This window comes from Malassezia globosa (genome assembly GCF_000181695.2).
Source record: "Malassezia globosa CBS 7966 chromosome Unknown mgl_sf_3.1, whole genome shotgun sequence".
Lineage (NCBI taxonomy): Eukaryota > Fungi > Basidiomycota > Malasseziomycetes > Malasseziales > Malasseziaceae > Malassezia > Malassezia globosa.
The window spans coordinates 43,955-67,331 of NW_001849871.1; the positions used below are offsets into that span (position 1 = coordinate 43,955).

Below are 23,377 nucleotides of genomic sequence, written 5' to 3' on the forward strand. Positions count from 1 at the left end.
CCTAGCTACACGTTCATGTTTAGATCATAAAGCCTATAAGGGCATGCAAAAATGAGAACGTACTTGGAAAATCAATCTAATGCGTGATTTGGTACGACGACACTAAAAATTCCTACTGTGGCAAAAGGGTGACTTCAGATAATACCCAGGAATTTTCTGCGGGCATTTTTATCGCCAGCCATATTAGGATCTGGTTTAATCGGGGAAGACATACCTCCTCCTGCACCTGGGGGTCCTTGTGCAATTTCAGCTGATGGAGCATCTTCAAACTTGTCGATATCAGTGCCCACCGAATTAGGTGAACCAAGCATAGATCTCGCCGCACCCGTGCCATGAGGTGGTGACCCTGGTCCACTTGGTCGAATGGTGTTGTTCTCCACGGGTCTCACAGGAGACGACATAGCCCATGGACGAGCATTGTGAGAGGCAGGAGGGCCACCAGATTGTGGTAAACCAGGGACACCTGGGCGAACCTGACCAGGCACCATATGTCCACTTTGCATACCAGGTGCGACAGCTGAAGGCATACTAGGGCGAGTAGGGTTTAAAGTACCAGGATGATTTGGGAAACTAGGGTTCATACCAGGTGCAGAGTTAGGAGGAATGGGGCGCCCTGGTAACTGATTCGGTGGCATGATTGCCGTCGGAGGACGACCCATTTGTGCAGAAGGACGTCCTGCTTGTTGGGACGACATACCTGGAGGAATAGAAGGATTGCCTCCGGAATATGACTGACCCGGCATTAGGGCTTGCATCGAAATTGGCTGATTTTCACCCAGACCTCGCGATTGCACATTCATAGGGCGACCAGAATGCAATTGTGCTGGCATTCTTCCAGGCGGTGAAGCGCTACCTGGCTGCATGGAGGGCGGCGGCATAGCACTTGGCGGTCGCACATACGAGTGCGAAGAAGACGGCGGGATACGACCTGGATGCAAATGCGGTTGCGGTGTACCACGAGGTGACGATTGACCATTTAAGCCGGCCATATTTGGGTGAGGCGGGAAATTCGGCCGCGTAGGCATGACACCCTGGTTTTGCGAAAGAGGTTGCTGTTGCCGCGGTCCAGCTTGCGGGGAAACAGGCCCGCCAGGTCCGACAGGCGGGCGACCCGGCATCATACTCGGCGGAGGACTACCAGGAGATGGTCGTGCCTGTTGTGGTCTTATCAGCGGCCGGTGGCCAGGTTCCTGATGTGTGGGGGTAGGTGATGATGGACTTTGTGGACCTGGTGACCGAAGTACATGTGGTTGACCAGACGCAGTCAAAACTGAAGGATTACCAGGCCTTTGAGGTGTCTGCGTGCTTGGTTGCAACGCCGCTGGTGGACGCGAGGGAGATACAGGACGCAGTTGAAGCATGTTATTCGGCATCGACATCCTTGCCTGCTCGTGCGACACATCTGTAGGTGTTGAGGAAGCTGTGGGTTGTCCAGACATTGTTGGATTTGGCATACTTGATCGAGAGTTCATAGACGTCAGGCGGCCTGCATTGTGCGTTCCTTGCATACCAGAACTAGTTCCGATAGATGGTCGCGCTGGCACGAGTCCTGCCGGTACACCTGGCCGACCATTGGAGGCAGGTCGTGGATGTCCCGTGCTGCCTATCGGGTTAGGCTGTAAGTTCCCAACAGAACGAGAATCATCAGTACTTTCATAAGAGCCCCTTACAACAGGACCCGAGGAAGGACGAACCGGCGTTGCATTCACAGGCACAACAGGTTGTGTTTCTGCGAGCGAGCGAGTAGAAGGTGTATGATTAGGAGCATGGGAAGAAGATGGCGGCACATTTGGGGGACGCAGCGCCACGATACTTCCTGCACTTTGCTGGGGACCATTTAGAGACGGACCAGAAGTTGAATGTGCATTGGCTCCTTGCTGATGAGCAGCCGGCAGCGGACCAGAGAAGTTCCCATGACTAGTTCCATGCTGAGGACCACCGAGTTGATCAGGTGGATGTGCTGGGCTGATAGGAGTAGGTCCGACTGGCTTGTGCTCAGAGGACGGATGACCTGGAACAAGACTGCCAGGCATAGCTTGCCGAGGACCTTCCAGGGGACTTCCAGGCTTCGCATGTCCAGGCATACCTTGCTGGGGTCTAAGCGGCGGGCGACCTGGAGCAAATCCGGCCAAAACCGGAGGTCCGCTGCTATTGGATTGAGTCCAAGTAGCTGTTGATCCTGATGGTTGCAAACCCTGTGGTGACTGCGAAGGGTTGACGGATTTTTGCTGCGCAGACGTCTTCGAAGCATCCTGGGGTTCTAGCTTTGGACTTGTAGTAGTGTCGGAGCCAACCTGCTGGCCTTTCAGACCAGGGGACGCTACAGCACTAGAATCAGATGGAGGTAATCGCGACTCTTTGTTAGCCTTGCTATCGTCTTCTCTCGCCGACGATTTCTCGGAACCCTTGTTTTTATTCTTTTTCCCAAGACCGAACAATGAGAAACCAGGCTTTGAAGATGATTCCTCCTTAGGCTTTTCGCCGATAAATGGCTCAACGTCTTTTGGTTCCGTTTCATTAGGCTTCTTGCTCTGGGCCTGCCCTTGTTGAGATGTTTCTTGCGGCTTAGTTTCAGGCTGTAGAGGGGCACCCGGCCGTTGACCGGGAGGACGTGGAAGCAGCGACAAGGCCTGTGAGGGTCCGTTCGGTTTATTGCCATTGTCAAGCTCTCCCTCCGGTTTTGAAGTAATCGCAAGCTGTCCCGGGGGAGGGGGGGATGTAGGTGACACAGGATTTGATCCATCTGATTGCACCAGTGTCGCCTCCTGAGTAGTTGTGGGAGACAGCGGTCCATCAGCAGCGATGCCGACATTTGGCGCACTAGATGAGGCCGGCACCTCCCCTTCAGCCTGTTCAGGGAGTTCGGCGCCTTTATCAGACTTATTTTTCCTACCAAAGCGAAACACACGAGCCTTGAGACGATGTTTTCCTCCAGCTTGGGCGGCATCTGGTTCTGGCTCTGGCTCTGGTTCTGGCTCCGGAGGAGGCGGCGTCGGAGGTTTCGGGAAACCGGCACGCGGACCAGCTGCAATCAAATTCATTGGCTTACCACCTTCCTTCGGCGGCTGTGAGGGTGAGAAAGGTTTGTTCGGCAAACGGCCTGCTTGCCAGCCTGGCCCAAAGAACGAGCCCCCTTGCGGCGAGGACAAGTCTGATCTTGACCGATCACGCTCTTCTATGGCCGCAACAAGGGCTTGTTGATGCAAATCACGCTGAACCGCTTGGGTTTCTCTCATAGCTTTCGGCGTAGGATAGTTCAATACACCCAGAGTGCGCATGGTACTCATGGGAGCAGCACTAGGAAATGGTGCACTGAGTGGTTGCACAGGAATGGCCTTGGGTTGGTTTCTTGTAGCTGATTCGTCAGGCGCGGATCCCACTTGTTTTGCGGTATAACCGGATAGTGTGTTGAGTCGACTGCTTGCTCGCGAATCACCATGCTCAACAGCCCTTTGATACCATCCCTTGGCCTCAGATAAGTCCCTGGCGGTGCCAATACCATTTTCTGAGAAATATCCACAGGCATACTCGGCCTTGGCAAGCCCCTGCTCCGCCGCACGTTTGGCCCACAAATATGCTTCTGTGTCACTCTGAGGTAAAATTCCTGGGGCTCCCACAAGATACCAAGCCGTTAGTGCAAAACATGCTTCTTTGTGGTTTTGTTGCGCAGCAATGTTGTACATGTGGATGCTAAGACCACTATCCTGAGGACATCCCATGCGTCCATATTCGTAGTTGACACCCAGCTTATAAGCACTGGGCGCATAGCCCATTTCAACGGCTTGCGCAAGCAACTCACAACTGTACTCGTAGTCGACGAACAGTACGTTGTAGATGCCTTTTTCATGCAGAAGCGCCAGTTCATGTAAAGCATGTGGAAATTCTGGTGTAGCATTCTCTGCGCTGCGTTTGAGCCACTTAACACCCTCTCGTGCGCTGCGTTTTAAACCCAGCTCGCCATTCAGCTCAGCAGTGCCTAATCGATATTGAGCGCCTGGATGTTTACGACTGGAGGCCATCTTGTAAAATTGAACAGCTTTTGCTTGATCACGGCGGCATCCCCATCCTTTTTCATAACATGTACCAGCACGGTAAGCAGCATCGGGGTGTCCGCGTTTACCTGCCTGAGTAAAATACGAATAAGCCAGGCCGAGATCTGGACGCCCCTTGGATAAACCGTAACCATTCATGAAGCAATCACCAACAAGATACTGACTTTCAACGTGACCACGGTCAGCAAGCCGGCGAAGCAAGTTAACGGCCTCTTTGGCTAAATGTTCTCGCTCAGCTGCCGGATCTTGTCCCCTTGACAGTATCTGCTCAGAAAATTCAAGAGAGCGGCTTACGTCAAGCATGAAAATTGCAAGCTCGTAATTGAGTTGTGGATCATTCGTTTTCTTCGCATTTTCACGATACATGTCCAATGTTTTTTTGTGACTAAGTAGTGAAACCGTTTCACCTGGCTGGAGATGTCGATGATCAAGCAGACGATCGTCGTCTCCCGTTGGAGAATTTACCAAAGGTTGCGATTCATCCACAGAAGAACCTTCTGATTGGAAGGTGCCATTCGGGACCTTCCGCGTTTCGGTGTCTTTGTTGGCTAGCGGATTCGGAATTTGAGGCTGAATCGTTGAGAGACGCTCTAAGAAAGGAAGAGGGGTTGGGGACAAGGAACTGCCATTGGGAGTTCCCGAAACACTCTTATCATCCAGGTCCTTTAAATTAAGTGGCGCCAAGTCCGTATGAGTAAGAGTCTTTCCTTCAGGAGCTTTACCGTTTGAAGGAGAAGCTTGCGATAGTGGTGAGATCATGGTTGAGTGAGCAGCCGAAGCGCTGGATGAGCTAGCTGGCAGAAGAGGCTGATGAAGAGATGGCCGGACTGACGGACCAACCGAGGTAGGACTCGTTGGTTGCAACACCGGACGCGCATTCGAGAACGACTCTTGACCATTAGGCCCAGAAGCACCATCGTTTGGACGAACTAGCGTACTCAAAGAGCCAGGCGTCGTCGTTGGAAGTAAACTGTTAGACGATGGAGCTTGTGTTGGTGACAACACTGGCTTGATGGCAGGTGGCGACTGCGAAGATCCAACTCTGGTGAGAGCTTGTTGTGCTGGACCATTTGATGACAATCCCGACCTCTGAAAAGTATGTGGCAATTCTTTACTGACAGAAGATAATTGGGATGGACTGGTAGGAGACATGCTCATCTCTGCATGTACGGGTGCGCGGCTCCCCATCAAGTCTTACCCTAAGATTCTACTCCCTGCCCACGTATTGCAGATGAACACTGCCTTCAAACACTAAAGTCTGAATATATATAGCAAGAGCTCTGAACGCTCCTAGCCCAAGCTAATAGCGGGAATTGTTCGAGAACAGATTCTTACGACCGGCCTTGTGTGTGTCGCAGTCAAGCCAAACGCTCAGGAGTACGTTAGGACCGTCTACTTCGCACGATCCACGGCATGTTTAACGAAATCTAATTTAGACCACATTGCATAATCATGCAGCTGATTGCAGGTGTGTCATACACACATTTGCCGCAATGCAATTACAAAGTGAATGTATATTCGTACAATTGTCGCACATGCCACGTGCAAGCACGTTTGCTCGGACGCGTCTTGATACTTACGATTATGGACTGGGACGCCGCCTCTATAGCAACGCCGCCGCCGCGCTATGACTTAGAATCGGACGAAGAAGAAATCGCACCAGATAACGAGGTTGTTTTTCATCCGAACTTACAGCTACTAGGAGATATGCCTGCTCTGTTAGAACGATCGCTTGTGGTGCTTCTTGGAAATGTGGGCACGGCTGTCATGCTCGCCTCGAAACGCATTTTTCCTGAAGTGGCCTGTATAGATGTCGATTCTCATGGAAGAATCGCAAGCGTTCATGCTCCATTTGACACTCAAATGCCGTGTGTCTTATCGGTTCCACAAGCTGAGACTATACCTGTTGTAATCCAATCATTGATAGCAAAGCTTGTGATGGAGAAGATGCGGCCTGTTTCTATGGTAATTATGCAAGGATATACGGAAGCATTGTATTGCAATAGCATGGGATTGAGTGAGACAGACTCATCATTTCAACCGCTTCGTTACCTGTCGAATGTACCTATGAATGCAAGTCCTACTAGACCGAGCAGCGATGTGGCGCCATGGGAAACACCCAACAGTTTGTCTGGCTGTGGCGCTGCTTTCTTCATGCACGCCGTTTACAGACACACGCCTGTTCAGATATTCTGTGTACCAAGCGCGCAGGTTGCGCCGCATCCTAACTATCAGCGACGTCTTATGCACTTTGTCGCACCGCACGGACATCAATCACTGTCGTCCGATGAAGCCCGTCGTCGCTTAAATACGCTCATACCACCGTTGGAAGAACATCACTTGAAGACCCTGGGTCCCATGCTGGGAAAAGGATCTGAAGCATGCGATGGATCTTCCTCTCTTTTGGTGCACGCATTGCTTGCCACACTAGCCACTCGCCCATCTGTTGAGTCCTTGGGCGAGGGTGGCATGTACATTTAGGCATAACACGACCGCGTTCACCTATTAGCATTAGTATATTCCCATGTCTGTTTTGTTTCTATTCACCAGACCGTTCCATTTGCTTTTGTTCTCAACAAAAAAAACACAAGCAGAAAAAATGAGCCAAAAAAAAAAATGCTAACTACATGGAGAGGCCGAGTATAAGAAGACTTACTCGACATGAGTTGTCTCGTTCTCAAGCGGCTTGACCTTGAATTCCGCTAAGATACATACATGGTCTGATGGAAAGTGCGCATTTGGGAAGCCAACGACACGAGACAAATAGGTTCGATCAACCTCACCCAACAAACAAGAAGCAGCCAAAGTATTGGACGTGTACCAAATGTAATCAATGACGCCTTGGAATCCTGGGGTAAGATTCGTGAATGGCAACTCGCCTACATTGCCATACGCACTGCGCATGGCATAATTGTGTTTAAGACCCTCAGAGGTATATGTGCCATAGATGTGGTTCATAAAGTCTTCGTGGTTGCCTGGTGCTGAACCTTTGCTCATAAATTCATACACGCCACTATCAGGCGTTGAATTAAAGTCGCCACATACCAGTGTAGGGATCTGCATCCCTGACGAGTACTTAGGAGGCTGACGTCCTTGTGTCAGCTTAACTTGAGGCAACATTTTTGCAAATCGATTGCCGGTCACCTCCAGTTGCTCCAAGAGCATGGCTGCTTGGACCAATTTGACATCACGGAATTCCGGGTCCCAATGCATGTGAGCGTTGGCAACAATTAATTTGTACCCAGAGGTGCGATTTTCTAACATAGCAATTAATGCAACGTTGTCCTTCGTCATCACGCGATTGAAGATGTCTTCTGTCCTCTTGAAGTCGGGGCGCTGTAGTGCAATCTGATTGAATTCAATAAGCTGTTTGTCAACCAATTCGAAAGAATCCGACTTATAAAACGTGGCGCATCCATCAACATGTTGGCGTTCGTCATCCCGCATTGTACGCGCACGAGATTTCGGCCAAAATATGCCCTCATACCCATGCTGCTTGAGCTTTGGCTCAAAATAGTCATTAAACTGACCCATTTCCACTTCTTGCAGACAATACACTTCTGCATTGTAACTGACAATTTCTTGCAGAATAAATTCCTTGCGGTAGTTCCAAGCAAGAGCCCAGCTTGGTGTATAGCCGTACATTTGAGCTGTCGCATACTTTTCGCATAGCACGTTGTAAGACAGAACCGCGAATGTATTTGAGTCATCCTCGCCCGAACTAGGCGCTTCAACGTCCAGCGAGACCCATTCCCGCTCGGGCGGAGGCACCGGGACTGGGCATGAATCGCGCAGGTACGCGATAAGTGCTTGTGTACCATCTTGCTTGATTATATCGAACAGGTTGGACTGCAGCGGATTACCCTCAATGCCCAGCATTTCGAGCTGGTACAAAGTGCCCATTTCAGGCGGTAGTATAGTCAACTGATTATCGAACAGGAATAAAGCTCGAAGCGCGGTTAACATGCCAATTTCAGCGGGCAGTGCGAGTAGTTTATTACTACTTGCATCCAGCACTGTCAAGTTTCTCAGATGCACAATAGCTGGAGATATGGTGGTGAGGTTGTTGTGGTTAATAAACAAAGAAGTTAAGAAGGTATAGCGGAAGACTTCGATGCCAATATTCTTCAGCTTTAGTCCACCCATATCTATGATGGACCAACTTTTTCCCGGCTCTTTCCCTTCCGTCTCTTTCGTCCTAAAAGATGATTTTGTGGGGGACATGCCGCACGATTCATCACGTATGCGACTAGTTTCATCTGAGCTCTTATTCAAAGGAAGCGATAATCCATTCGCGACGATTCCAGCAGGTAGAGTGATCCCCTTTTTAGGATCCTGCCCGTTACTGACAGAGCTACGTGCAGCTAAAGCGGCAGCACGAGCGTGGTGATGGGGTGAGAAAGATTGACGTGAGATTTCTGCGCAAACGAGTTGTTGCTGCCACTCTGGAGAAGCATTCGCTGAACTCGTAGTGGATGAACTTGATACGGTTGGTGGGGCAGGTACAACAGGCGAAACGGTCTGTTTCATCATTGACATGGTATGTGGGGACCCTAGACTCGTAAAAGAGGGTGAAGAGGGAGTCATGCTTGAACCATATGTCTGGCTCATGGAAGGAGGAATAGAGGACAGCGGCGGCGTTCCAAAGTGTGATACGAAATGTGATTGCTGTTGCTGGCGGGACACCCAACCCAAATTCGCACTACTTCCGAACCGCGTGGATCCAAGCGTGGCGATAGCAGGACTATGTCCGTATGCACCAGCTCCTGAAGACGATGATGGCAAAGGTCCACCGCTTCCAGACGTTGCTGGCCCTAGACCCATCGCACCCATGCCAGATGGCTGTGTGCGAGCTCCATATTGGCCTGCTGATGACATTGGCTGTTGATGATTAATGTATACATATGGATTTGAGGCCGCAGCAACCGCTGGAGGTGAAGGTGAGTACATGTTGTTATATGTGCAAGCAAGAAACCCAAAATGAATGAACTGGTCGACTGATGATTCGCAACACAGGAAGCATGATACTCTCCTCGAGAGAGTGCTTCAGATGTGTGCTATTAAGCTGATCGCCTAATTTGCAGAACTGGCTGGTTCAAACCAAAGAATCAAGTCGAAGAAAGTTGTCCTCTGCCTCCAGCAATCCAAGCAAGAAGCACTTCGACTAGCGTGGCCGATGGAGATCAGGCCGTTTCGCTGGCCAGTCGCCTCATAGGCTTATCGCATGCGGGCCTGCGGCCATGACCGCCTGACACTGGCCACGCGCCGAAGCCTCGGGCCCTTATGGCCACGTGCTCATTCTGCGGCAATCGGCCGAAGTTAAGTAACGTGACAGGTTGTGCCATGTGCGATGGAGTGGCGCAGGCGTTCCAGCACATTCGGAGGTGGAGCTCTCATAGAAGGTCATCGAATTGCGCTCGCACAGGCTGGAGAAACGCGAAGAATCTGGTAGAATGTAATATAGCAACTGAGGTGTGCCTATAAAACCCCCAGTGTGCCCAACACTTTCGTTATCCCTACCTCTTGAACTCAAGGGAAACAGTATGGCTGACAAGCAGGAGACGTTTGGTTTTGCCGCTGATATCAGTCAGTTGCTGGACTTGATTATCAACACATTCTACAGCAACAAGGAGATTTTCCTTCGTGAGCTGATTTCCAATGCATCAGATGCTTTGGATAAGGTCCGCTATCAGGCGCTGACAGACCCAAGCGTCCTCGACAATGAGAAGGACCTCTACATTCGCATCACACCAGACAAGGAAAACAAGGTCCTGTCTATCCGTGACACTGGTATTGGTATGACGAAGGCCGATCTTGTAAACAACATCGGCACCATCGCCAAGTCTGGTACAAAGGCATTTATGGAGGCCCTGAGTTCCGGTGCCGACATCAGTATGATCGGTCAATTTGGTGTGGGCTTCTACTCGGCCTACTTGGTCGCCGAGCGCGTGCAGATTATCACAAAGAACAATGATGACGAACAGTATGTCTGGGAGAGTGCTGCCGGTGGCACGTTCACCATCACGCCTGACACGAGCGGCCGCTCGATTGGTCGCGGCACTGAGCTTCGTCTGTTCATGAAGGACGACCAGCTTGAGTACCTCGAAGAAAAGCGCATCAAGGAGATTGTGAAGAAGCACTCTGAATTCATCTCGTACCCTATCCAACTGGTTGTTACGAAGGAAGTCGAGAAGGAAGTTGATGAGCCTGAAGCTGAGACGGCTGACGAGGAGAAGAAGCCTAAGATCGAGGAGGTCGACGATGAATCAGCTGACAAGAAGAAAAAGAAGGTCAAGGAGACTGTGAAAGAAAACGAGGAGCTCAATACAACAAAGCCAATTTGGACACGCGAGCCCAAATCTATTTCGAATGAGGAGTACGCCTCGTTCTACAAGAGCCTTACAAATGACTGGGAAGATCACCTGGCTGTGAAGCACTTCTCTGTTGAAGGTCAACTTGAGTTCAAGGCTCTTCTCTATGTTCCAAAGCGTGCTCCGTTCGATATGTTCGAGTCGAAGAAGAAGCGTAACAATATCAAGCTGTATGTGCGCCGGGTCTTTATCACCGATGACTGCGAGGAACTGATCCCTGAATACCTTAACTTTGTCAAGGGTGTCGTTGATTCAGAAGACTTGCCGTTGAACATTTCTCGTGAGACCCTTCAGCAGAACAAGATTTTGAAGGTCATTCGGAAGAATGTTGTCAAGAAGACCCTCGAGATGATCTCTGAGTTGGCTGAAGACAAGGAGAACTTCGCTAAGTTCTACGAGGCCTTCGGCAAGAATATCAAACTCGGTATCCACGAAGACGCGACGAACCGAGCCAAGCTTGCAGAGTTCCTTCGGTTCCACTCGACGAAGAGTGGTGACGAGATGACGAGCTTGGCCGATTACATTACTCGTATGCCTGAGATCCAGAAGAACATCTACTTCCTCACGGGCGAAAGCCTTGCTGCCGTGAAAGACTCTCCGTTCCTGGAGGTGCTAAAGAAGAAGGGCTTTGAGGTTCTCTTGATGGTAGACCCGATCGACGAGTACGCCGTAACACAGCTCAAGGAGTTTGAGGGTAAGAAGCTTGTGTCCGTCTCGAAGGAGGGTCTTGAGCTTGAGGAATCGGACGAAGAGAAGAAGCAGCGTGAAGAAGAAGCGAAGAAGTTTGAAGAGCTGACGAAGTCGATCAAGGATATTCTTGGCGAGAAGGTTGAGAAGGTAACTGTGTCGAACCGTATTGTCGGCTCCCCATGTGTTCTTGTAACTGGTCAGTTTGGATGGTCAGCCAACATGGAACGAATCATGAAGGCTCAGGCTCTCCGTGACACTTCGATGTCGCAATACATGGCTTCGAAGAAGACGATGGAAATTAACCCTCACAATGCGATCATCAAAGAGCTCGCCGCCAAGGTTGCGAATGACAAGAATGACCCTACTGTTCGCGACCTGACAATGCTCCTGTACGAGAGCTCGCTTCTGACTTCTGGCTTCTCGCTTGAACAGCCTCAGGACTTCGCGAACCGCTTGTTCAAGCTTATTAGTCTTGGTCTCTCCATCGACGATGCCGACACGCAGCCAGAGACTGTTGAGGAATCGAAGAGTGATGAGCCGGCGGGCGAGTCGGCCATGGAGTCGATTGACTAATTGCTTTCCCCACCTTGATTGAATGTAAGATTAATTGCTCATGAGAGGTAGATACCGCTAGTCGTTTTACCATTTGCCTTGTGTTAAATTTCCTCCGCTAGACCCAAACCGTCTATAAATGTAGTCAGAACACGGTTTTTAAGCAAGCAAACTACCAAGCTGGATAATTAGCATCATATGTCTGCGCGTTACTCAGCGAGCTTTTAAAATGCAGCCACCGTGATCAAATAGACATGTCGTCATCATCATCGTATGGCTCAGGAAGCATTTCGCCTCGCGATTCTCCGGACGAAAGTTCCCGTCTGATGTCAGGTTCTATGCCAGGATGTTTTTGCACTCGAATTAGATCGAGAAGAGCTAGTTTCTGGTCAGGAGTTAAATCACGTTTGTAGCGTTGTGCAAAGACCAAAAGACTTTGATGCCAAAGAACTGGCATTCGGCGCTCTCCAACAATGCCCTGGCGAGTATGCGTCACTTCAACACCCTTGGACTTGTCAGCAAATTGCAGAAAATGATAGACAAGTCCATCGATCACTTTGTATGGCAGAGCGTATTTCTTGTCGAGTAAGATTCGGATAAAGAGCGAAGTAGGACCCGTGTACTCCATTTCAGCAAGCCGAAGCAAAGCTGCAGCTGAATGGAGTACAGGAATAGACACTTTGGACAGAACAGATCCAATGATGGCAGCCTCTTTAAGCGTGACGCCGCCGCCATCGCACAAAGGAAACAGTATACCTTTAAAAAAGGCAGCGGGCTTGTAGAGCGACTTTTTGATAGCTTCATACATGTGGTAACTCACTTTTTTATTTTCCCGAATCTCATCACGAATCTTGTCTAGTAGCACAAGTTTATAGTATCGCTCACACTGTGCAGGTTTGAAGTTCGAGACAAAGATGCGCGTCGCCGCCAGAGTGGCATGTGGTGTCCAAGTCTCAGGCGCAGTGATGTACAATACGTCTTCCCAGGCTGGAAGTGATGGAACAATCTTGAATGCTTTCGGCAAAGGGCCAGATTTATATCGTGACAAAAGTTCACCCACTTTAGTGTATACTTCCACAATTTTTGGGTTGATACCTGGTGGCATCATACGGGACTCGTCTTCCCCACTGTCTCGCATTGCTGCAGAACCTTCAGACGCCTCAATTTTGGCCAGAATAAGATCCGCGAGTGTTTTTGTTCGTGGACGACCCGCATCTTCATCTGCTAGCGCCTGCTCTTCTTCCTCGTCATGTTTCTCGAGCAAGGCCTGGTCTTCCGGTGAGATATCAAGCTGTTCGTATTCTGGATCATTGAATTCATGCACATCATCTTCGTCCTCGTCACTGCCTGCGATCGATGCATGACCATCATTCTCATCCGTATCACTTTCGTCGTCGTGTAGATCATCCATTTCACGAAACTTCGCAGTGGAAAGACGAGGCGTCTCATCAGTGGATCTAGTTTCTGCTTCTGCTTCTAACTCTGCTTCTTCGCGCTCTATTTCCTCCTGCTGCTCGCGGGCCAAGCGCAAAATGTTTCTGCTGAGCTTTGGATCCACAAACGAGGTCCCTGTACGACTGCCTGTGACTTTGAGCGGGTTCCCAGTCACAGCAACATCGAACTCCTCCTTCTCTTGACCCTTCTTGGGGCGGGCGTTAGTGGCGCGCACACGACCAAATCGTGATAAGATTTCGTCTTCACGAATTTCCTGCCCAAGCGGACGATGACCTGAACCAATACGGGCACCTCGACGTTGAGTCGATGGTGCTTTGGGCATGGCTGGTATAGGTGGATGTCGCTCGACTAAACAAGCAATGCTACTGATGCAAAAAAAAATAATACTAAATAAATCATATATATCAAGATGTAGGTTTCATGATGCAGGAAAATTTTGCACGCATAATTTTTTCTCATCTGACCCGCCCAAATGGATGTTGCGTAGCGCAGCGACTCCACCACAGCAACATGGGACGTGAACATTTATTTAATCATGGCGACCGCCTCATCGGAGTCTAGATCGGACGAATCGTAGGCATACTCGTCATCTTCTGGTGCAGGACGATCGATACTAGTAGAGGAATTTTTCATGCCATTTTCAACGTAGTCGTCGTCATCGCTCTCGCTAGGAGCTTCCAAAAACGAATCTAAATCTGTGAATCGAGCTTGGCCTTGAGTCGTCGTCGAAGACCAAGACTGCCTATCACGGTGCTCGAGGACCACCTTTGACGCCATACTTGGATGGTTAAAAAAAGTGTCGTTGCTAAAAGAGCGCTGATCTTGCGCCCAATTGTCTTTGGGCTGAACCGAGTGGGAATCAGGTAACCTCACGATCGATGGAGGCAAAGCGTCAGGGTCACACCACTTAGGAAGTTGGGCATCCTTTGATCCACGCAAATTCATTTTTAGGACGTCGAAGTCCAAATCGAAAAATAGGGCACGATCGGACACTGTCTTTGATCTGTGTTCCCTCAAACAGGTGTCACCGACTGATTCGTCGTCATGGGAAACCAACACATGTTGCACCTGTGCAAGACGTAAACGAACACCCGGTAGGCGAAGCAAATCTAGGTTGTGATGCGATGCCAAGTACGAGCGCACATCCTCATTAGGCGCGGTGTCGAGCTCGGACTCCGAGTCAGCTAGTCCACGCGTCAAGCCACCGTAGAACCGAGCACGATCGCGAACATCTGCATCCGAACTCATGGATGCGCGTGCCAAAATTTCGTAGTGTAGAACAGTCAGAGCCATGCGTAAGGCAGAGTTTGAGAGGGTGATACCGTGTACGAACGCTTTAGCAGACAGTGTCAAAGCCTGACACTGAACGGAGGCTTGCTCTTTAGACCAATGAGCCACTAAGCATCGAAGCAAGTCTGGCACAATCAGCTCCAACAGGCTAGAGCCAGCTAAGCACGTCTTCAAATGCAGTCCCAGCATCCAAAGCACAGCCACACGAGAAACAGTATCCGTCAAGATGCGGATCCTGGGCGCATCAGGGTCTCTGACTCGATTGGCCAAAGGCACAAAGAGTCGAAGAGCAAACCGCACCACAACCACAGCCGCAGTCGATGGGGAACATGTATGCAAGAGCGACTGAACCACATGCACAGCGCGACTTAATACAGGTGTGGAAAGAGTTGGAACTTGCGTAACATTCACGAGCAGCTGGAGACTTTGCAAAGCCACGCCTTCATGTCGAGACGCAAGTTGTCCGAGAGCAGTAACACTACGCAAGGCGACTGTGATGCAAGAAGACCGGGTATAAGTCGCCAGTTCATGAGCCAAATCTGATGCTTGAGAGGCGGAAGCCGAATGGACCAGGACATAGAGCTTGGCAAGTGCCAGATAGGCTGGGTCGGACGCGCGTACGTAGAATGCAGTGAGATAAGGAGAGATGTCAACAAAGCTTGAGCGAAGAAGCTCAATAGCATGGAGCACTACAACGTACGAGACGTCGGGAGGACTGCGCAGAAGGCGGATCAATGCCGGAAACACGGCAGACAAGCGTTCAGGAAAAAGTGCGCTGAATGCTCGAACAACAGACACCACAACGGCCGGATTCATACTGGCAGTTTGTGCACTGAGTGAAGTGAGTAGGACCTGAAGATCAGGGTCCACATGAGTGCTAGAGGGTTTCGATATGTTGGCTCGAGAATACCGGGTGAGTACTAACATGCATGTGGGTTGGGCCCACTCGCTCATATCACCCAAAGCATAGCATAGTTTGCGAAAGTGACGATGTAGCAGATCCCAGCGATCCGGACATAGGTTCTGAAAAATGCTGGTGGCTGCACCTAAAACGGATGGAGAGCGATCACAGAAAAACGTCTTTAGACACTCGACAAGTCGCTCGTAGTTGCCATGATCCAGGTTGTAGCAGGTCGGAAGCGCATACGCTGCGATTCGGCGGACATATGGATGTGGATCACGAGAGGCCTTGTTCACAGCCATCATGACAAGCTCCGACACTTCTCTAAGATGAATTCCGCTCAATGTGCGAAGTGCCATCCCTCGTATGAGAGGATTAGGGTCTGCCAAGTCACGCTGAAAACTGTTGATGGACAAGAGAGCCAAGTCTGGATGCGACTTTGCATACCTTAATACGACTAGATATACCAGCTTGCGTACTTCTAAGGATGTTGAGGACGACAACTTAAAAACAGATGCGAGGTAAGGGGATGCATCACGACCCTTCGATATCATCGCGACAATGCTCTTCATACCCTCAAGACGCTCAGCTTCGTGAATACTTTCGAGTTCAGAGTGAATCTTTGCGACATTTTCCTCACGCATATCGAGATACTTGCTAGAGCCTGTGCCTCCCAGCACTCCTTTGACAGCATAGAGTGCATCCTCACCCCGCTCAGAAAAATATTCCCACGCTCGCGACGAACTGAGCGTCGACAATGATGGAAGCGAAGACATCGAGGGAAAATAAGACGAGGATTCCAAAGCATTAACAGGCATGATGAGCACCAGCGCCCTGGCGAAGCAACCTTGGCTATCTAAACGTGACCTGTTGCCTTCGCCGTCGTCAGCGCCAGTGTACTTGTTGTTGCAGCTACCGCTGATACAATGGAGGTATGTATCCCATTGGCCAATTAGTGCTGTGCCTAACGCACGCACACAACCCCGCCTCCACTAGGTCGTCCGTTCGCCTCCGGCACAATAGAGTAGTCAGTGCGAACAAGCCAGAAAGGCTGGCCCGAGTCACATTCCGTTTAAGCAGAACTTACCTCCGCACGGTCCTTACGCGTAGGTATGATGTCATCGCAGTATCCCGTATCCAAAGTGAAAACGACACCACCACACGTCCTCACGATCGCTGGGTCCGACTCCGGCGGGGGTGCGGGGATTCAGGCAGATCTCAAGACCTTCCTTGCGCTTCGGACCTATGGCATGTCGGTCATAACTTCTCTAACTGCGCAAAACACGAGAGGGCGTCACTGCCATACAAGTATCTCCGGCTGACTTTGTGATGCAACAATTTGATGCCGTCATCGAAGACATTAGAGTCGATGCGATAAAAATCGGCATGTTAGCCGATACGGCAGTGACGTCTCAAGTCGCTGAGTGCCTCAAAACTTGGCGCGTTTCTAATCAAGATGCATCAGTCATTCTAGACCCTGTCATGGTAGCCACATCTGGCTCTCTGCTGTTAGAGGATGATGCTATCTCTACAATGCGCGACCAACTTTTCCCTCTCGCCACGCTTGTGACGCCTAATATTTCAGAGGCGATATGTTTGCTGGAAGACACGTCACACGAGGTGCCTGATTCAAACTGTCCATCTATTTTGTCGCTGCAGAAGATGGCCAAATGTTTAAGCAAGTTGGGTGCCACCAACGTCTTAGTCAAAGGCGGGCATGCATCGATGTCGTACGATTCGCTCATTGATCAGCTCTACCGATTAGGGGTAAAACTACTAAGCATTAATGATTTGGATCAAGTATCAAAAGCGTACGAACGCGAAAGCAATGCCAGTCTACTGCTTCAGTATGAAAGGAGTCTTAAAGGCCGCGGGGGCAACAGTCATGATAGTGAGCTTACCACTGCCGCTCATGTGTTGGGCGCGTCGTTGTATCGAACATACAACGGCGTCGATATTTGCTATGTTCGGGGTCCCGATGACTTACTATTCTTGCAGAGGCCTAGCAGCGCCTATACGACCGATGTGTTATATGAGTCGCAAAGCGAGCGTATGACATTGTTCATCAAGCCAACCATAAATACGGATGCTACGCATGGTACCGGATGCACATTGTCCTCCGCTATTGCAGCCTTCTCTGCACATGGACATCCATTGCGAGTAGCCGTGGCACATGCGCTGCAGTACATGCAGGAAGTGTTGGCCTCCGGACTGAATCAAGTCGGATATGGTGCTGGGCCATTAGATCACGGCTCCCCCATCATGACGCGCGGCATTCCTCTGCGCGCTTTGTCGAATCCTGCGCCGCTCACCACGATGCTGGTGTCACAATCTTGGAGCCTTTGGAAATCGTATACACGACATCCATTCGTACAGAACCTGGGAGATGGAACTTTGCTGATGTCGTCTATGCGCTGGTTCATGCAACAGGACTACAAGTATTTAACTCAGTACGCTCGTGCGCTGTCGAAAGCAGTGGCCCATCCGTCCGCAACTTGGTCTGAGATGAAGGAGCTCTCTGCTATGTCGAAATCGGTGATTGACGAAATGCAACTCCATATACGTGTGTGTGAACGCATGGGCATTTCACTCGACGTTCTCGAGCAGACGATGGAGAGCCGCGCCACTGTTGCGTACACACGGTTCGTCCTCGATACTGCCGAAGAAGGACTACTCCCACTATTGGTATCCCTTGGTTCTTGTGCCGTCGGCTATGCAGAAGTAGGCCTATGGCTTTCGCAGAAATGTGCCAGTGGTACGTTCCCTGGCGAGCTTTACAATGAGTGGGTAAAAGAGTATAGTGGTCCCGCATATCAACGCGCCGTACATGGATTCGTAAATCTCATGGAAGAGTATGCACAGCGAGCAATGATATCAGTCTCACAGATGTCGCGACTGCAAACAATTTGGGATGCGGTAACTCGATTCGAAATTGGCATGTGGGATGAGGCTCTGAGTGTGGGCTATCATGCAGTACCAGATGAATTTCACTCATCGTCATAAGTAAACTTGATTGAATGAGAGCCCTGATCAATCGTGCCACCTCGATAGCTACCACGCTTCTTCTTGTTCTTTTCTTTTGTAAAGCCTTTGCCGCGAGTCTTGATTAAATCTGCATTCGCTCGAGCACCCCAATCACCAGCGCCTGATTTGGCTTCATAGCTCATATCTTTCAAGCGGTCATCGAGGAACTGAACTTGATCTGATTTGACTCTTTGGAATCGTTCACCTTGCGACGGGCCTTTTCGTTTCTTGGTTGGCACAGGCGTGTCATTCATGCTTTCATCTGCCATGGATGTGTCTGCAGATATTTCTTCTTTCATTTCCTCCTTCTTTGACTGAGCATCCTTTTGAGTCGATTCTGCGTCTTGTTCCTCTAGGTTTTCTTTCGTCTCAGCCTTTTTTTCTCGCTGCCCCTCTTCTTTCTTCTTCTCTTTCTTTTGCTTTTTGTTCTTCTTTCTCTGATCTGTATCCTTCAAAGTATTCTCTTTGGCCTTCGTAGACTCGTTCTCAGTCTCGAGATCCTCACCCTGAAGTTGCAAGTCAGAACGGCCGCACCAACATACATTGACTTTTTTATCCGACTCTCCTAATGCGCAAGGAGCGTCTCCATGGAGCGACTTTGAAATGCATGAATCCTGAACTTTCATTGCAGACTGAATCGTAGCAACGAGAGCATTTGAACGTGCTTCTGCATGGATTGTTTCGTTGTCCAAATTCAGGTTCGGAAATTTTGATGCCAACTTTGATGCCAGTTTCGGTGCATGAGTACGCAGAAAAGCGTGGATGAATAGAACTGTTTCTGTCGAAATAAGTAAATCTTTCAACATACCAGGAGACAAGGCGACCGTAGAGCCAGCTTCCTCGGTATTTATGTTCTTCGCCATACCTGCGTGGGTAAAAATTGAAGGTCGTTCTTGAAGATTAAAGGGAAAAAAGAGAGCCATCACGTACCAAAATTCTTTCGAGAAATTTTGCTCCACATGCGCACAAGCCGAGCTGCGATGGTTTTATCCACCTGTTCGCCTACATAGGCGAGACCAATCGAATACACACCCCCGTGATACCCACAAATTTGAGACATATCCACCCCTTTTTCGATTTTGTCCATTTCAGAATCATTTTCAGATCACTAATTCGCTCAAGCCCTTGATTAATTTTTCAGCATGTCAAAAGAGAGCGTCATCTCGTACCAAGAACGCAAGCAACTGAAAAGCGAGCACGCTCACTTGGCATCCGAAATTCAAAAAGTACGCGACGCATGAGCTTTCTGAACAGTTAACCAAGCAGAAAGGGGCTATACATGGTGCTTTCGTGTGGACAGTGGTAGGTTTTGCGTCAGTGTTCACGGCACACCACCTTTTTCCCGGATTTCAGTGAGTCTTATATGTCTTCTCTGACATCAGACGACAAACACTGGCTTTGAAAGGACTTTTGACTATATCTTGTAAGCGTGATAGGTTATTTTTTCGACTAACTCACACACAGGCACAAGTATAGGAATTGTATTTGGAGCCGAGCGTGAACTGCAAAAGTATGAGCAGGGAAAACGCAGTTACGATAATCTGATTCGTGCACGCGCGATGCGTGAACTAGGACAGCGTGGCATCGTTGCAAGCGAAACAGAGATTACGAAGTGGCAAGAAGAACTTATCAATTCTGAAATAGCATCTCGAACTCGTACGACCACTTCGTAGACTGTTGCTTAAGATATGTATTGTAGATACACATCCACTTGTTTCCAAGCTTAATTGGTGTCACCCCGTTCGTCGGCAACATACGATAAATTGAATATCCCCACACGCCCGTACTACAGGCGAAGGTGGCAACTCGTCTACTATCTCCACACCAATGTCAGAGAACACCTAATTTCATATACTCTAACTGTGCCCATTCTCACGAGATAGCGCATAACGACCCTAGGTCGTAGTGCAGTTACAATGTCTCTCTATGAAAAGATTCATCCAAATATAACGAAAGACGATGGTTTTTTTGGTACGTATAAGGCCTTCTCATACTCATTTCTAGACGTAAGCGCACTGTACAAGGACGACTTTGATGCACAGGACTACGTGAAGACATTCTTGGGGTCTGGCATATCTGATGCGCACTCGAACGACGAAGAGTTTTCTTCAGACTCTTCTCGAAGAAACGAATCGATTAACAGCCACTTGCGCGTCTCGTTAAGTCGACTAAGCTTGTGCATCACCGAAGTGGACCAAAGAATCCACGAATTAGTTTCCCAGCATGGAACGGAATTTCTTTTGTCGATCAAGCATGTTTCTTCCCTGTATGGAACAATGAAAACTATACAGCGCAATTTATCTATGCTTGATGACCGCGCACAATGGTACGTGCTTTTGCGAACAACTCACACTCAGTGCCCGCAAAGCGATTCGTGGACCGCTCGACACCATTCAGTCGGAGCAAGCGCGTCTGAAGCAGTTGGATCACATCCAAGAGCTTTTGGTGCATTCTAAAACAGTTATCTCTGTGAGCAACAGGCTTGTCGAGAAAATGGATGCTGTGGCAGAATGCGACGTTATGGGGTGTATGCAAGATCCTGCAGCACTAGATCACCATGCAGCCCAAGTCGTGTCGGCATCCGCCTTTCTTGAGGAGCTATTTTATATGTTGGACGCGCGTGACGTCTCTGGAACTGAAACAAGTATGGCCGCAGATGCCGAACAGCAGGAACTGATGAAAGACGTCATGCATCTATTGATTATTCAACCGTATGCTTCGCAGGCGAATCCTATGAAAAGCGCGCTTCGGGAGCACATAGAAAATTTGCTTCTGTGTGGATTGCGCAACCTGTCTCCTAATTTACTAGGCGCAGCACTCCAGGCTGCGTTCCACCTGGATATCTTATCAAGCGTTGTGGGCAACTTATTGGAAGATTTGACGAATGTCTTGGTAGAGCGCACGAGCTCTGCATTTGATCTCATTGCCATCGGAAAAGAATTAGGTGAAACACAACCGCCTATTGTATCATTTCATTCTGTACTGCCGCCATACAGAGCGCGCTTTTTGAGCCCAGCAGCTAATAAATCCTCGGAACAACTACAAAGGTGGACTGTAGCTGTATGGCATCGGATACGGGCATTAATCGTTGATGAATTAGCCCCGATACATGCCAAGGTATACATGATGGAACGTGTTCTTCGCCTTAAGCAAGCGCACGATACTGATCTGACGTTTCTTGACGTTGTTACGAGACAATTAACATGTTCGCCGACAGACTTACTTTGGACCGCGTTCTGCAGTAACTTCGACGCGTTGTGCAGCGAATCTATTCAAGAGTCTGAATTTTGGAAATTTATGTTTGTGTCGTCATTTCCGAAGCTGCTACATATATTCTATGAACTGGTTTCTCGAGTGGCTATGCTTACAGACCAGTCAAGTGAAACGCGCGGCGAGATTCCCGAGCCGATTCGCATCTTTTTGAAAAATCGTTCACAGACTTATTTACAATCAGTTTCTGAGCGCTGGGACGAGGGTTGTCAACGTGTTCAAATGGCTATGACCCTTGGCTCAAGAAACCCTCAACATTATAACGCAGATGTACAGCGCTTTGTTCAAATGCTTCTTACAGACTTAGAGGAGTGTGGCTTTGACCGTGTTCTGTCATCAGATATTGCCAGCATGGGTACAAACCTGTTTAAGACCTTGCTATCCCAAATTCCTTCGATGACACGTAAAGATGAAAATGCTTTCCTCTTGACAGTCCATCAACCCACGTCCAGTCAAACAATCAACATTAGCGTTGGACGTACGCTGAAGCAGCTTCATGCACATCTGTCGCATATCGAGTCTACAGATTTTCCCAAGATACGAGAACTGGCTAGTGCCTGGAGGAAGTCTGTGCTGAATGTCATAAGAACAAATTTGTTAGATCCGCTACTGGTATCTGCGCGTTATAATCTGGCAACAGTCCTTACTCGTATCCACCGTTTTCGTTTCGACAAGTCTCATAACATGAATTCAGATGCGATGGGAGCAGAAACAAGTGCATATATGATGGAATTTTGTGGAAGAATGTCTTTCTTGCGTACAAAACTTCTGCCATTTTACGTCGTCCCAGAAGACGAACTACACTGGGCGTCGGAGCTAGCTTCTTTTGCATTATGCACTTTTCTTTTGCATGCGACGCTTCTGCGCTTGCCGAGTGACGCTGAAAAACTTCAACTTGTCACAGACATGACGACCCTGGAGCTTAGCCTTTCTCAGTTCCTATCGGACGTGAGCCGTTCAACTAACAATAGGCCTCTTTCTTTACATGATTGTGATGCCTCATTTCACGCAGTAAGGAGCTTCCGCACGTTGTTATTCGAGCCATTGAGTTCATGGAAAAATCCTTCTAACATCCGTGAAATGTGGCATATACCCGACGTCATTTTGGTTCAGCATCTACTTTCCAAATCGACTACACTTCCACTTCCGAGTGATATTCGTGGTATGAGCAAGCCTGCATATGTGGATTGGGCTATTAGCATGAGCCAAGTCAAGACGTCGCTTCTTTCCCCCCGTGTCGAGTCGACCGTGCTTCAAGAAATTCACCAGTGGCTTTCGAAACATGGTGTAATTCTGGAAAATACAGCCGATGAAAAGGACAAAGAAGTTTTCGCTTGTCTGAAAGTTTGGGATACGTTCTTTGCCTTGCACAAAAAGTAGTTACAAGAATCGCGTATGGAAAGAAAATTTTAGTGTTACAGGCTCAAATCAGCATAAGGTAGGAGAGCAGTACTGATTAGTGCAACATCCTAAAAGTTTCAGAAACGTTAAAAGTTTTGACTCTACCCGGACTCGAACCGGGGACACCCACGGATTAACCACGGACTGAGATGTTAACGTGGTACTCTAACCAACTGAGTTATAGAGTCAAGGTCTGATTTGCCTGAACGTCAGAATCAATACAACCAATAACGCTATCATAAATGATAGTACGCTTCAGCTTCGTTCGATTTATGACTGCGACCCAGCAAGCCGTGCTATTAGGCACGGCTATCCTAATCTCTGCTCCAAACTCAGCATTTATAATCTAGCTCTTGACTGAGTTCATTCCT

General features: G+C 49.1%; 8 protein-coding genes across 8 annotated transcripts; 4 read left to right on the forward strand and 4 right to left on the reverse strand.

The window, feature by feature from the left end:
* Nucleotides 1-134: 134 nt before the first annotated feature.
* MGL_1332 (uncharacterized protein) lies at nucleotides 135-5,240 on the reverse strand (the record flags this gene model as incomplete). Its single annotated transcript, XM_001731097.1, has 1 exon — nucleotides 135-5,240. The coding sequence occupies one exon, from the start codon at nucleotides 5,238-5,240 to the stop codon at nucleotides 135-137; it is 5,106 nt and encodes a 1,701-aa protein (XP_001731149.1).
* A 396-nt stretch (nucleotides 5,241-5,636) lies between these two features.
* Nucleotides 5,637-6,533, forward strand: MGL_1333 (uncharacterized protein; the record flags this gene model as incomplete). Its single annotated transcript, XM_001731098.1, has 1 exon — nucleotides 5,637-6,533. One exon carries the CDS (start codon nucleotides 5,637-5,639, stop codon nucleotides 6,531-6,533), a length of 897 nt encoding a protein of 298 aa, XP_001731150.1.
* A 171-nt stretch (nucleotides 6,534-6,704) lies between these two features.
* On the reverse strand, nucleotides 6,705-9,002 carry MGL_1334 (uncharacterized protein; the record flags this gene model as incomplete). The annotated part of the gene is made up of 1 exon (XM_001731099.1): nucleotides 6,705-9,002. One exon carries the CDS (start codon nucleotides 9,000-9,002, stop codon nucleotides 6,705-6,707), a length of 2,298 nt encoding a protein of 765 aa, XP_001731151.1.
* A 593-nt stretch (nucleotides 9,003-9,595) lies between these two features.
* MGL_1335 (uncharacterized protein) lies at nucleotides 9,596-11,686 on the forward strand (the record flags this gene model as incomplete). Its single annotated transcript, XM_001731100.1, has 1 exon — nucleotides 9,596-11,686. The coding sequence occupies one exon, from the start codon at nucleotides 9,596-9,598 to the stop codon at nucleotides 11,684-11,686; it is 2,091 nt and encodes a 696-aa protein (XP_001731152.1).
* A 223-nt stretch (nucleotides 11,687-11,909) lies between these two features.
* MGL_1336 (uncharacterized protein) lies at nucleotides 11,910-13,442 on the reverse strand (the record flags this gene model as incomplete). The annotated part of the gene is made up of 1 exon (XM_001731101.1): nucleotides 11,910-13,442. The coding sequence occupies one exon, from the start codon at nucleotides 13,440-13,442 to the stop codon at nucleotides 11,910-11,912; it is 1,533 nt and encodes a 510-aa protein (XP_001731153.1).
* Nucleotides 13,443-13,645: 203 nt separating this feature from the next.
* On the reverse strand, nucleotides 13,646-16,129 carry MGL_1337 (uncharacterized protein; the record flags this gene model as incomplete). The annotated part of the gene is made up of 1 exon (XM_001731102.1): nucleotides 13,646-16,129. The coding sequence occupies one exon, from the start codon at nucleotides 16,127-16,129 to the stop codon at nucleotides 13,646-13,648; it is 2,484 nt and encodes an 827-aa protein (XP_001731154.1).
* A 664-nt stretch (nucleotides 16,130-16,793) lies between these two features.
* MGL_1338 (uncharacterized protein) lies at nucleotides 16,794-18,314 on the forward strand (the record flags this gene model as incomplete). Its single annotated transcript, XM_001731103.1, has 1 exon — nucleotides 16,794-18,314. One exon carries the CDS (start codon nucleotides 16,794-16,796, stop codon nucleotides 18,312-18,314), a length of 1,521 nt encoding a protein of 506 aa, XP_001731155.1.
* Nucleotides 18,315-20,645: 2,331 nt separating this feature from the next.
* MGL_1339 (uncharacterized protein) lies at nucleotides 20,646-22,985 on the forward strand (the record flags this gene model as incomplete). Its single annotated transcript, XM_001731104.1, has 1 exon — nucleotides 20,646-22,985. The coding sequence occupies one exon, from the start codon at nucleotides 20,646-20,648 to the stop codon at nucleotides 22,983-22,985; it is 2,340 nt and encodes a 779-aa protein (XP_001731156.1).
* Between the last annotated feature and the right edge of the window lie 392 nt (nucleotides 22,986-23,377).